The sequence below is a fragment of the Rhinoraja longicauda genome, chromosome 2 (genome assembly GCF_053455715.1).
Source record: "Rhinoraja longicauda isolate Sanriku21f chromosome 2, sRhiLon1.1, whole genome shotgun sequence".
Classification (NCBI taxonomy): Eukaryota; Metazoa; Chordata; class Chondrichthyes; order Rajiformes; family Arhynchobatidae; genus Rhinoraja; species Rhinoraja longicauda.
Genome location: NC_135954.1, coordinates 17071823 through 17086235, shown reverse-complemented (window position 1 = coordinate 17086235; position 14413 = coordinate 17071823). Strand labels below are relative to the sequence as shown.

Sequence of the window (14413 nt, the reverse complement as noted above, 5' to 3'; positions counted from 1 at the left end):
CATCAGCTATTTCTCCGCCCATTTCTATAGCTGATCTACATTCCATTCTGTACTTTGATAACTTTCCTCACTGCCTGCAACCCCAGCAATATTGGTGTCATTTACAAACGTACCAACTAACCTATCTACATTTCCATCTTAGTTGTTTATACCTACTGTATATCACCAACAACAGAGGTCCCAGGACAGATCTCTGTGGAACTCCTCTGGTCACAGAATTCCAGACACAATAATGCCCTTCCACCACAAACCTCTGTATTCCATGAACCATCTAGCTGTGAATCTGTACGACCAAACCCATCATGAATCCTGTACGTGTTAATCTTTTGGACCATGGGGTTTCGAATTAATGTCAATAATCCAATAATTCTATAACTCCTGAACAATTCCTGCAAACTCCATTCCTCCAATCTTGGCCTCTTCATCAATCACACATTTAATTGCGGCAGGGTGGTGAATCTGTGGAATTCTTTGCCCCAGAAAGCTGCACAGGCCGTCAATGGATATTTTTAAAGGCAGAGATAGATAGATTCTTGATTAGTACGGGTGTCAGGGGTGTAAGGGGTTTCCGCCCGACCTAAGGTCCCCGTGCCTTGCTCTGATCCCTTGACCTGGCCGTGCACACTGGTTTCCCCGTGAGTGGTTCGACCCACTCACCCCTTACGGTTCTAGACACTGGACTTGGATGCAGGAGCTCTTATAGTGCAGAAAAATTCAACCAGACCAGATTTGAAAACCAGGGTTTAAATGAAAAGGCTTTATTTCAGCACTTGGGACTATTGTCCATGAATACTTATACAGTTCTATAATACATGTCTATAAAACACATACCGAATCACACGAATACTTATAACTATGAATCATAAAACACACACAGTTCTATAAGACATATACACGACTGTAAGATGGGGAACGTACGACACATCGCAAAATTGACCAACACACACTTCTTTACACACCCAACGTTTATTCAAACCACCCTCCCCTCTACACTAAACTATGTCCAGGATATGCCAGATCTGGGTGCATGCTCACCATGGGGCTATTACTGGGGTTACTGGCTGTTCGTTTTGCAGTATTTCTCCTCGAGTTGCGTGCCTGTTCCTCTCTCTTGCATCCGTTCTTCTTGCCTGTCTTTTCTTCCTCCTGCATTCGTTTTCTTGCCTGCTTGCGTTCCCTGCAGGTTTTCTTCTCGAGTTGACTTAACTTAACTCAACCTCTTCACCCAAAAGTAGTGGCCAGTTATACTGTTTCTGACCCGTCCTATCTCCCGCCAGATCTTGGAATCTCTTTGTTCAAAAAGATATGTATGAGGTTTTCTTCTGATCTGCGCTTATGTTCGGGGATACCGGGGATGGCCAGAAGGTGTAAATTGGGATTTCATTGTGAGGTGGTGGGTGTTAACTGGTTTCCCATCACCTACCAGGTAGTTTTCTATGGGCTATTGTGCCCCCTCACTGAGATGAACTGTTTAGGTCGGCTTGGGGCATTGTGAGTATGCTGATGTCAGCGCCCCAGTGTCTGGACTCCGACCTGGTTTCGTAGGTTTCTGCATGGCCAATACCCATCCTTTGTTCTGGCCATGGCTTTGCAGAAAACCTAGAGACTGGGATGTAAGGTTTTTACCTTTTTTTGTGGCTGGTCACGAGGTCCTGCAGCCATTTTAGGACCCACAGATTGTGACATCCTTTGGTAAACTGACTGCAGCCTTTCTCCGCTATCAGCCCCAGTCTCCCGTTTAAAATGTCCAAACTGCAGCTCTTTGGTTTTGTGTTGATTTCAGAATGAGGGAAAACTTCTCAAATCTTACAGGGGTTACAATACAATACAATACAATATATCTTTATTGTCATTGTACAGGGTTACAACGAGATTGGGAATGCGCCTCCCATATGATGCAATAATTTAATTTGCTAGTCAGTATTCATTTAAACAACCCAATGAAACAAATTGTAACAGTTTTAAAACAGAATAAAGTGCAAGTAGATCTGTGCCGGATCACTGTGCGATGTGACCTACGGTTCATAGCAGCTATGGCCCTGGGGATGAAGCTGTTCCTGAGTCTGGAAGTGCGGGCATAGAAGGCCTTGTATCGTCTGCCCGATGGAAGGAGTTCGAACAGACTGTTGCAGGGGTGTGCAGAGTCTTTGTGGATGCTGGTGGCTTTTCTGAGGCATCGTGTGGGGAGAAGGTAGGAGAATGGGGTTAGGAGGAGGAAATAGATCAGCCATGATTGAATGGTGGAGTAGACTTGATGGGCTGAATGGCCTAATTCTGCTCCTATCACTTATGATCTTATGACCTTATGAGAATTTACCATCATGCCTTCTGTTGTTAATCCCCAAAAACTGTATTTCCTACTTGAACCCCACTGCAATCATCTTTCTTCTTCCTTCTTTGTGCACTTATCAGGAAGTCTGCTGTTGGACTGTTTTTTCGCTATCTGCCCAAAATTCTCCTGAAATGGCTCGGTCTCAAATGGTCATTTGATAATGTTCTTGTAAAGTATATTTGGCTGTTTGCCACATCAACGTCAAAGTTGTTTACTTTAGTTGTAGATTCAAAAATTTTCATAGAACTGAACATTGTCTAAAGAGGTTTCAAATGTTTCCTGATTGAGTGAAGTCCACATAAAGTCACAGCTCAAATAAATAATTTCCAGTTCTATCCCGGTTAATCCCGATCTTTCAGAATAATTATCCTTTATTAGCCAAGAGAAGTACGCTGGATACAGAAAAGACTGCAGTTGCTGGAGCAAAAATACTTATTTTATTTTATTTTTTTGGAAAAAAGTAAACAATTGAATAAATAAATAAATACAATTAAAAATCTTAAGCAAAAAAGATATTTTTTAAATTAAATTTTAAAATTTAATTTAATTTTTTATTATTTTATTTTATTTTTTAACCCGGCAGTCCAGGCAGCATCTGTGGAGGGAAACGTACAGGCGATGTTTGGGTTGGGACCCCGCTTCAGACTGGTGGAGTAGAGGGGGGGGGAAACCTGGTAAAGAGAGATGAGGGGTAGAGTTGGCTAAAACTGGGAGGTGATAGGTGAATTTAGATGAGGAGGTGGTGATAGGAAGGAACTGCAGATGTCGGTTTACACCGAAGAAAGCCTCAAAATGCTGGAGTAACTCAGCGGGACAGGCAGCATCTCTGGAGAGAAGGAATGGGTGACGTTTCGGGTCGAGACCCTTTTTCAGGAGGGGTGATAAGCAGATGGGTGTTGATGGAGGTGAGGTGGAGACAGAAGTGTGCAGAGAAGCTGATTGGCGTGACCATCCTACCTGCAATGATAGCTTGTACTTGCACTATTTTTAACATCAATTCTTTGTGTTTCAGGGCTCAATAGGACGAGAAGGCTACATCGGTGCCAAAGGGAATGAAGGATTCAGAGGGCGAAAGGTTATTCTGTGTTTCTTCTTTTAATAATTGCTCAATTAAAAAGAACTTGCTAAAATGAAAAATGGAAATCTGTGGACAGACAATTGCCAACTTTTGCTTTGTTCGCAACATTGATCGAGATGGTGGTAGATTCACAAATGAGTACATTTTTAGTGCGTCCACAGAGGGTAAGAAGTGAAATTCATATTTCATTTGCTGTTTAGATGGATGTCAATAATCCAATACCATTATTTGATGAAGAGTAAGTTTTTCTTTTGACATTCCTTTCTCAAGCTATGATATCAGCTACATCTTGTTCCTATTTCTGGGATCGTACATAATATTTGCAGACATTATTAGGTAAAATAATATTCAGGCATTTTTAAATCTTGCAAAGATTGTATATTTTGGCCAGTCGTGGATTTTCCCAAGATCCTTGACACCCACTTACTACCTTATCTACCTACCTAAGGGGTAGGCCATTTAGAACAGAGATTGGGCGGCACGGTAGCGCAGCGGTAGAGTTGCTGCTTTACAGCGAATGCAGCGCCGGAGACACAGGTTCGATCCTGACTACGGGTGCTGCACTGTAAGGAGTTTGTACGTTCTCCCCGTGACCTGCGTGGGTTTTCTCCGAGATCTTCGGTTTCCTCCCACACTCCAAAGACGTACAGGTATGTAGGTTAATTGGCTGGGTAAATGTAAAAATTGTCCCTAGTGGGTGTAGGATAGTGTTAATGTACGGGGATCACTGGGCGGCACGGACTTGGAGGGCCGAAAAGGCCTGTTTCCGGCTGTAGATATATGATATGATATGATATGAGGAGAAACTTTTTCAGTCAGAGAGTTGTGAATCTGTGGAATTCTCTGCCTCAGAGGGCAGTGGAGGCCAATTCTCTGAACACATTCAAGAGAGAGCTAGATAGAGCTCTTAAGGATAGCGGAGTCAGGGGTTATGGGGAGAAAGCAGGAACGGGATACTGATTGAGAATGATCAGCCATGATCACATTGAATGGCGGTGCTGGCTCGAAGGGCCGAATGGCCTCCTCCTGCACCTATTGTCTATTGTCTCCCCTTATCCCAGGATAATATTACTATTATATCATTTCAAACTGGAGTTTAAAATTATTTATCCAATGAATCAACTGCAAAGCATAATAAGGTGCAGCTATGGAACAGGGCAAACATAATTCAGTTCATGATGGCTTTTGTTTGCCATCTCCAACAACTGGGTTGAAAAATGGACCGAAGAGAATTTGAACACCAGCAATTGCTAGTTCTTGCCCTCACACAGAGAAGGTTTCATTTATTTAGTGACCATGATTTTTATAGCCCAGTCGTACAAACTGGATGGTAATAGTGCGTAGAAAGAAATTATGATCATATAACTCATATGGAAATTGTGCTTAGGGTGAAGCTGGATCCCTGCGTCCGAAAGGAGAATCTGGAAGAGCTGGACCTCGTGGGCCGCAGGTTAGTTTGTTCTTACTTTGCCAATGTTACATTGGGTGGTTCTGAGATATTGTTTTGGTTTCCATAAAAAAAGAGAACTGATGCATGGAAAAAAAGGATTAAAGTTACAACCAGAGGATGGTCTGCACATCTTAGGTGTCTGAGAGTGTCCCAAAGAAGTGAACTAGCCTCTCGTTAACCTGGAGCCCTAATTTGTGGCACAGAGTCCTAGTGTCACAGAGTCATACAATGTGGAAACAGGCCCTTCAGCCCAATTTGCCCACATTGATCAACCTGTCCCATCTACATGAGTCCCACCTGCCTGCGTTTGGCCCATATCCCTCTAAACCTGTCCTATCCATGTATCCATGTCTAAATGTTTCTTAAACATTGTGATAGAACATGCCTAAACTACCTCCACCCTTTGCATGAAAAAGTTGCCCCTCAGGTTCCTATTAAATCTTTCCTCCCTCACCTTAAACCTATGTTCTCTAGTTCTTGAGTCCCCTACTCTGGGCAAGAGTCTCTGTATGTCTATCTGATCTATCCATCTCATGATTTTGTACACCTCTAAGAGATCACCATTCATCCTCCTGCGCTCCAAGAAGTAGAGTCCTCGCCTGCTCAACCTCTCCCTTTAGCCCAGGCCCTCGAGTCCTGGCAACAGAAGGCTTAGGAAGTTTGGCATGTACCCTACATCTCACACCAACTTCTACAGATGCACCCATCTGCAAACTTGCTAACCATGCCGTGTATGTTCTCATCCAAATCATTGATTCTTGATGACAAACAGCAATGGACCCAGCACCGAACCCTGAGGCACACCATTAGTCACCGCCTGAAAATGTAGTTTCGATAAAATGTAGACACAAAAGAACTGCAAACTCTGATTTACCAAAAAAGACACAAAGCGCTGGAGTCTGTGTAACCAATGGTAAGTAGTGCTTCACTGCAAAGACCTAGCACACAGATCAGTCTTAAGATAATTTTCCATCCCGTAGTCTGAATGCTGAGAGTTGCTGTTGCTTTCTGCACTGTGATATTTTTCTGCAATGCACATGACCAAAAATATATGTTTAATTTTGTTCAGATTCTGATGAAACCTGGTGTACTCAAGAGTTTAGAGATGACTCACTAGTATTTTCTTTGGTAATACACAGGGTATGGATGGAACTGATGGAATTGGAATCCCTGGACCTAAAGGGCGAGAGGTGAGGAACCAAATCTACTGCTGTGACAGTAACCCAATTGTTTTTACCTTCTGTGCACAGTGCATAGACTGAAGCAAGACTCAGTGATATGTGCACACATACACATCTATCTTCCCAAAATGTTATTCTTGCACCATACCTTTGGTCATCATTCTTGGTGTTTGTGTATACCCACTCCTATAAAGAACTTTGGGTTATTTAACTACCCTAAAGGGGTTGGCAACAAATTAAATTGTGATTAATAATCTATCCAATTCATTTTAGTGAGCAGCAAATCATCATTAGTTTGCCCTATATTATTCCCTCTGGCTATCCCTCAATTTTTTTTTAACGTGGAGCAATACTTCTTTGAATGTGTACAAGATAGTTCCTCTGTCCCTCTCTTCCCCTCCTCCTTCCCAGATCTCCCTCTATCTTCCTGTCTCCACTTATATCCTTCCTTTGTCCCACCCCCCTGACATCAGTCTGAAGAAGGGTCTCGACCCGAAATGTCACCCATTCCTTCTCTCCTGAGATGTTGCCTGACCTGCTGAGTTACTCCAGCATTTTGTGAATAAATACCTTCGATTGTACCAGCATCTGCAGTTATTTTCTTATACTACCTTGTATATTTTAGATGTCAGTGAAAATAAAACATTAATCTGCAATGTGTTTGAAGATCAGACGTGGACCTGTTGTGACGGTGGTGAAATTGCAGTGGGTCAAGGTTGCTTGGTCAACTAGATTTAATATGTTCTATAACCAGCCTCTCAAAGCACTTCATGATGGTGGATGTCAAGGCCACTGGATCACTTACATTGATAAAAGTACAAACAGTTGAACAGTGCAATCTAATTTCTTTTCTTTTCTTATTGTTTAAGGGAACAAAGGGATACCTCGGTTTTCCTGGCCAGCAGGTACGAATTGAAAACATTTATGTTTGTAAAAGGATATACAGTTTTTTTTATATAGGATGTGAGCCAGTTATTCATGCACGTTGCATTCTGAATTTTCAGGGATCAAATGGTAGAACTGGAACCTCTGGTGCTAAGGGACATAAAGGTTCAAGAGGGCGCAGGGTATGTTATTTAATCTGTTCACCTCATGTTTTAACCCTTGTTAACCATTTTGTTTTAACCATTTCTCTCTCAAATGGACTCATTTAAGAGAGCCGGCCAATCAGGCAATATAAATATTTTGGAAACTCCTTGAAATGTTAGACAGCGCATGAAATTACCATTACCAATAGCAATTCCTAACATCACAATCTCTCTTTAAGCAAATTTTGCCCACACAACCATCTGATGCTCCTTTAACTGCTGTCCACCAATGTACAGCTTTGATACACCTTCCATCCATACTTTTCCAATCCAACAAACCATGCTCATGCAGAGATAGCTGAGCTGTTGACACTTCTTGTAAAACATCATACTGGTTGGTACACATTGAGGCAAAATATGTGTAATTTACCCATGGCATTCCAGTGGCATTTGCACCAAAGTGTTGTGCTTTATAAGAGAAGATAAGCAAAATTAATATTTGAATTTATGCGGATCTGAAATAGGTAAATATTACAATTCATTCTGACTGTCACCAGCCACTGCCAACATGATTACTTGGAGTTGGCTGTCTTAAGAGTTTACATGCCATGAAAGTAATCCAAACACAAAATGAACGTGTGAAATATTGAGTATTGTTCTGAGAAGAACAATGATTCAATGTATCCCATTTGGAATCTGGTCGAACCGGAGATAGTTTATAACAAGTAGGAGTTCTTTTTTTTGGTTTTAACTGAATAAGATTTTCTCTTTCTATTTGAGGGGGACTCAGGCCAACCTGGTGAGTTGGGAGGTCCAGGCGAAGACGGATATCCAGGAACAAGGGTGAGGTGCACACATATTTGGGGGAAGGGGAGTGGTGGTAGAAAACGGAAGCATTGTTGCCAAATTATTTCCTGCGATTGCTTGTGCCAAGTTTCCATTTATATTTTACTTGGCTGCCTAATAATAGTTGGAGTAAAAGAATGACAAAACCCTAAAGCCATATCAGATGTCCGAGAAAACCTGTTTCATAATAAACAAGAAGTTCCAAGAAATTTGTTTTGGCAGTACAGTACAGTATTATTTTTATCCCTAAGGGGAAAGTATGACCTGTACAAAAAGGACGGGTTGCATCTGAACCTGAGAGGAACCAATATCCTGGCGGGGAGATTTGCTAAGGTAATTGCGGAGACTTTAAACTAGTACGGTTGGGGGGAGGGACTCAAACACAGATAGCTAATAGGCAGTGTGTGAAGCAGGAGGCAGAAAAGGGAAACACTCAGACCCAATATGTAGGAGAGAAAGAAGGGAAAAGAAATAAACTGAGAATAAGAAATGATGGGTCCCTTAAATGTGTATATTTTAATGCTAGGAGCATTGTAAGAAAGGTGGATGAGCTTAGAGCCTGGATTGACATCTGGAAGTATGATGTTGTGGCGATCAGTGAAACATGGTTGCAGGAGGGTTGCGATTGGCAATTAAATATTCCAGGATTTCATTGTTTCAGATGTGATAGAATCGGAGGGGTAAGAGGTGGGGGTGTTGCATTGCTTGTCAGGGAGGATATCACAGCAGTGCTTTGGCAGGACAGACTAGAAGGCTCGATTAGGGAGGCTGTTTGGGTGGAACTCAGAAATGAGAAAGGTTTAGCAACACTTATAGGGGTGTATTATAGACCGCCAAATAGGGAACGAGAATTGGAAGAGCAAATATGTAAGGAGATAGCAGATATTAGTAGTAAGCACAGAGTAGTGATTGTGGGTGATTTCAATTTTCCGTACATAGACTGGGAATCACATTCTGTTAAAGGATTGGATGGTTTGGAGTTTGTAAAATGTGTGCAGGATAGTTTTTTGCAGCAATACGTAGAGGTACCTACCAGAGAAGGGGCAGTGTTGGACCTCCTGTTGGGAAATGAGACGGGTCAGGTGACGGAGGTATGTGTTGAGGAGCACTTTGGGTCTAGTGATCACAATGCCATTAGTTTCAATATAATTATGGAGATGGTCAAATCTGGACCAAGGGTTGAGATTTTGGATTGGAGAAAGGCTGATTTTGAGGAGATGAGAAAGGATTTAAAAGGAGTGAAATGGAACTTTTTGTTTTATGAAAAGGATATAATAGAGAAATGGAGGATATTTAAAGGTGAAATTTTGAGAGTACAGAGTCTTTATGTCCCTGTTCGGTGGAAAGGAAAGAATAATAATTTGAAAGAGCCGTGGTTTTCCAGGGAAATTGGACACTTGGTTCGGAAAAAGAGGGAGATATACAATAAATATAAGCGGCAGGGAGTAAATGAGGTTCTTGAGGAATATAAAGAATGTAAAAGGAATCTTAAGAAGGAAATTAGAAAAGCGAAAAAAAGATATGAGGCTGCTTTGGCAAGTAATGTAAAAGTAAACCCCAAGGGGTTCTACAGATATGTCAATAGCAAAAGGATAGCGAGGGATAAAATTGGTTCATTAGAGAGTCAGAGTGGACAGCTATGTGCTGAGCCGGAATAAATGGGGGAGATATTAAACAATTTCTTTTCTTCGATATTCACCGAGGAGAAGGATATTGAATTATGTGAGGTAAGCGAAACAAGTAGAGTCGTGATGGAAATTATGAGGATTAAAGAAGAGGAGGTTCGGACACTTTTGAAAAATATAAAAGTGGATAAGTCTCCAGGTCCTGATAGGATATTCCCTAGGACATTGAGGGAAGTTAGTGCAGAAATAGCAGGGGCTATGACGGAAATATTTCAAACGTCATTAGAAACGGGGATGGTGCCGGAAGATTGGCGCATTGCGCATGTTGTGCCTTTGTTTAAAAAAGGTTCTAAAAGTAAACCTAGCAATTATAGACCTGTTAGTTTGACGTCTGTGGTGGGAAAATTAATGGAAAAGATACTTAGGGACAATATATATAATTATTTGGATAAACAAGGCCTGATTAGAAACAGTCAACATGGATTTGTGCCTGGAAGGTCATGTTTGACTAATCTTCTTGAATTTTTTGAAGAGGTTACCAGGGAAATTGATAAGGGCAAGGCTGTGGATGTTGTCTATATGGACTTCAGTAAGGCATTTGACAAGGTTCCACATGGAAGGTTGATTAAGAAGATTAAATCGTTGGGTATTAATAGTGAGGTTGCAAGATGGATTCAACAATGGCTGAATGGGAGATACCGGAGGGTAATGGTTGACAATTGTATGTCAGGTTGGAGGCCAGTGTCTAGTGGAGTACTCCAAGGATCTGTGTTGGGTCCACTGTTGTTTGTCATTTACATTAATGATCTGGATGATGGTGTGGCAAATTGGATTAGTAAATATGCAGATGATACTAAGATAGGTGGTGTAGTTAATAATGAAGTAGAGTTTCAAAGTCTACAGAGAGACTTGGGCCTTTTGGAAGGGTGGGCTGAAAGATGGCAGATGGAGTTTAATGCTGATAAGTGTGAGGTGCCTCATTTTGGTAGGACAAATCAAAATAGGACATACAGGGTAAATGATAGGGAATTGAGGAATGCAGTGGAACAGAGGGATCTGGGAATAACTGTGCATTGTTCCCTGAAGGTGGAATCTCATGTGGATAGGGTGGTGAAGAAGGCGTTTGGTATGCTTGCCTTTATAAATCAGAGCATCGAATATAGAAGTTGGGATGTAATGTTAAAATTGTACAGGGCATTGGTGAGGCCGAATCTGGAGTATGGTGTGCAGTTCTGGTTGCCAAATTATAGGAAGGATGTCGACAAAATGGAGAGGGTACAGAGGAGATTTACTAGAATGTTGCCAGGGTTTCAGCACTTAAGCTACAGAGAGAGGTTGAACAGGTTGGGTCTTTATTCTTTGGAGCGTAGAAGGTTGAGGGGGGACTTGATAGAGGTTTTTAAAATTTTAAGAGGGATGGACAGAGTTGACGTGGGTAGGCTTTTCCCTTTGAGAGTGGGGAATTTTCCAACAAGGGGACATAGCTTCAGAATTGAGGGACAAAAGTTTAGGGGTAACATGAGGGGTAACTTCTTTACTCAGAGTGTGGTGGCTGTATGGAATGGGCTTCCGGTGGAAGTGGTGGAGGCAGGCTTGATTTTATTATTTAAGAGTAAATTGGATAGGTATATGGATAAGAGGGGATTAGAGGGTTATGGTCTGAGAGCAGGTAGATGAGACTAGGTCAGAGAGAGTGGTCGGCGTGGACTGGTAGGGCCGAACGGGCCTGTTTCCGTGCTGTAGTTGTTATATGGTTATATGGTTATATGGATAAAAATAATACTGTACTGTACTGCCAAAACAAATTTCTTGGAACTTCTTGTTTATTATGAAACAGGTTTTCTCGGACATCTGAATGGTAATGAAGGTGCTTTGAATTTTAGCGTGCAAACCCATGTATATTGTCTTCGATGGAACCAAATTTCAGAAGTGGAGTCCAATGCATATTTGTTACTATTTTTACATAATTTAGGGTTACAAAATAGAGATTTTGTTCTACTTTCAAAACTTGGACTGTGGGAGAGCAGCCATCTTGCTGAAAGCATGATTTTAAAACCTTGAAAAATCGGCAGGAAAAGGTGAAGAGTGTTTTTTTCACTGTTGCTAAATGTGGGGCCTGGACATTGGATTGAGGCAGATGTCGATTGGCTCAGCTAGAGTGAGAGTGGCAAATAAATAGAAGGTGAGGTACAGCGGATCAGCCTGTTGGGAGACGCCATGTTGAGGTGCAGCACCGTGTTGAGGAAATGTAGAACATGAGGCTTTGCCTCGAGAGGCTTCTGAGAGAAGGGCTGAGGAGAGGAGTGCTGACCTGTCAAGCCCCGAGCAGAGCAGCTATCATCAAATTACTGAATAGTTGTAGAAACCTAATATATTCCAGAACCAGGGGTCACAGTTTAAGAATAATTGTAGGCCATTTAGGACTGAGATGAAAGAAAACAATTTTTCACCCAGAGAGTTGTGAATCTGTGGAATTCTCTGCCACAGAAGGCAGTGGAGGCCAATTAACTGGATGTTTTCAAGAGAGAGTTAGATAAAGCTTTTAGGGCTAATGGAATCAAAGGATATGGGGGAAAAACGAGGAACGTGGTAGTGATTTTAGATGATCAGCCATGATTATATTGAATGGCGCGAAGGGTCGAATGGCCTGCCTCTGTACCTATCTTTGGTATTCACTCGTGTCTTTGAAGGAAGATCTTCAAGTCTGATCTACATGTAACTCCAGATCTACTGCAATATAGCTGATTGAATTTTAAAATAATAACCCATTGGATTTAAAAATAATAATCCTTCATCCCCCACATTGGTCACACCTTCGTACATTACACAAAACCTCTAAAGGCTGCTTTTGTTTTCTTGCTGTTTCAGGGCTTCAAAGGGCCAAAGGGGCCAGCATCCTTGAAGGTAAGTCACCTTTGTACATACTGTGTGGTTTCTCCCAAAATTTGATGCCATCCTTCAGATCTTGAACATTCCATTTTTCTATTGCAGCCATGCGAACTCCTGTCATACATTCGTAGTCATTGCCGTAAGTAGCCTAGTTCTTCATTACATCACAATGTGTTTAAACCAGAACCGTTTCTTTTTTATTAATTCTCATGTGAAGACTTTAAAAAGATAAGATTTGATATTTACTGGTGATAACTGTGTGTAAAGTTTTGTGTGTAAAGTTTTAAAAACATTGTGGGAAACAACTCACCACCTTCTCAGGTAACCACTCTCTCACATTTACGTCTTGTTTTCGTGGATTTTGAACACGGACCCAAATGCAATCTGAAACAACAGAAGAAAGATCCATTAGACCTTTTCATTGCATCGGGCACACAGAAGAAATATTAGCTTGTGGGCTCATGCACCCACCAATCTAATGCACTTTTTGTTCTTGTGAGATGTACTGCATGGTGTGTTGTGGACCAGTAATTCAAACAATCCTCTGACAAAAGCTAAGAATTTGAGATATCTTTGTTGCTAATGTTCACCACTCTTGGGATGCATCGCCTCTAAACTAGACGTTTCCTTTTTTTTCTCCTTCCAGCTTGCTGTTCATCAAGTAAGTGCTCTTGCTTTATTTTCAATTGGTGCATCTTAAGGCGTTTTAAGGTTGATAAATCTTCGGGGCCTGACCAAGTGTATAAAAACATAGAAAATAGGTGCAGGAGTAGGCCATTCGGCCCTTTGAGCCTGGCACAATATCCTACGAAATAGTGAGAAACAGGGGAAGAAATTGCAGGGACACTGGCAGAGATATTTGTCCCATCTTTAGCAACAGGAACACTATCAGAAGACTGGAGGATTGCTGTTGTTATTTCCCCACATTTCCCCCAGGACAGGGGATGTCCAAAACCTATTGACATTGATTTACGGTAAGTGGGGAAAGATTTTAAAAGGATCTGAGGGGCAAACTCTTTCACACAGAGGGTGGTGGATATATGGAAAGAGCTGCCAGAGGAAGCTGTGGAGGCAGGTACAATGTTTGAAAACCATTTGTACAGGTACATGGATAAGAAACTTTTGAAGGGATATGGGCCAAATAAATGCTGGTAGATGGGACAAACTGAGATAGACATATTGGGTGCAATGGATGAGTTGAGCCAAAGGGTCTTTTTCAGTGCTGTATAATTCTATAGCTACGTGAAAGCAATGGCCCAGTGCCTCTGTGTCCAAAGGAATTCTAGTATAATGTTACCCATTTAATCGCATAATCCAACAAAATACTTCCAGTTCAGCGCTGAGGACATGTACCGTCGGAGCCACAAAATCCTGAGTAATAGAACACTAGGTACTGGAATTTGATTCTAGTTCCTATGGTTTCGGAAGTGTATGGAAACCCCAGAGAGGGTGTATCGGAGATTTCTAACATGGTTCTAGGGAGGTGAGATCTCAGCTATAAGGCAATGTTGGAAAATGTGGATTGTTCTTGGTGAAAAGTGGGTAGAGAGAAGATTAAAAGGAGGTTTACAAGATCAAGTTTAAAATGGAACTGCAGATGCTGGTTTACACTGGAGTGACTCTGCAGGTCAGGCAGCACCTCCGGAGAAAAGGAATAGGTGATGTTTCGGGTCGAGACCTTTCACCAAACTGGATGATGGGTCTCGACACGAACCATCATGTATTCGTTTTCTAAGAGATGCTGTCTGGCCCGCTGAGTTACTCCAGCGTTTTGTGTCTATCTTCTTTACAGGATCAAGATAGATAGAGCTCTTAAGGATAGCGGAGTCAGGGGGTATGGGGAGAAGGCAGGAACGGGGTACTGATTGAGAATGATCAGCCATGATCACATTGAATGGCGGTGCTGGCTCGAAGGGCCGAATGGCCTCCTCCTGCACCTATTGTCTATTGTCTATAAGATGGGTTTATAGAGCACAAGCCAGTT

At 41.8% G+C, this 14413-nt stretch overlaps 1 protein-coding gene across 1 annotated transcript in view; it reads left to right on the top strand.

The window, feature by feature from the left end:
* Positions 1 to 14413, top strand: part of LOC144601442 (collagen alpha-6(VI) chain-like) — a 109309-nt gene that overhangs the window by 81803 nt on the left and 13093 nt on the right. The window contains exons 26-33 of the mRNA XM_078413570.1: positions 3345 to 3407; positions 4798 to 4860; positions 6000 to 6050; positions 6911 to 6946; positions 7046 to 7108; positions 7850 to 7912; positions 12409 to 12444; positions 12532 to 12568. Of these exons, the coding sequence (XP_078269696.1) occupies positions 3345 to 3407; positions 4798 to 4860; positions 6000 to 6050; positions 6911 to 6946; positions 7046 to 7108; positions 7850 to 7912; positions 12409 to 12444; positions 12532 to 12568 (412 nt within the window). The remainder of the gene's footprint in view (positions 1 to 3344; positions 3408 to 4797; positions 4861 to 5999; positions 6051 to 6910; positions 6947 to 7045; positions 7109 to 7849; positions 7913 to 12408; positions 12445 to 12531; positions 12569 to 14413) is intronic.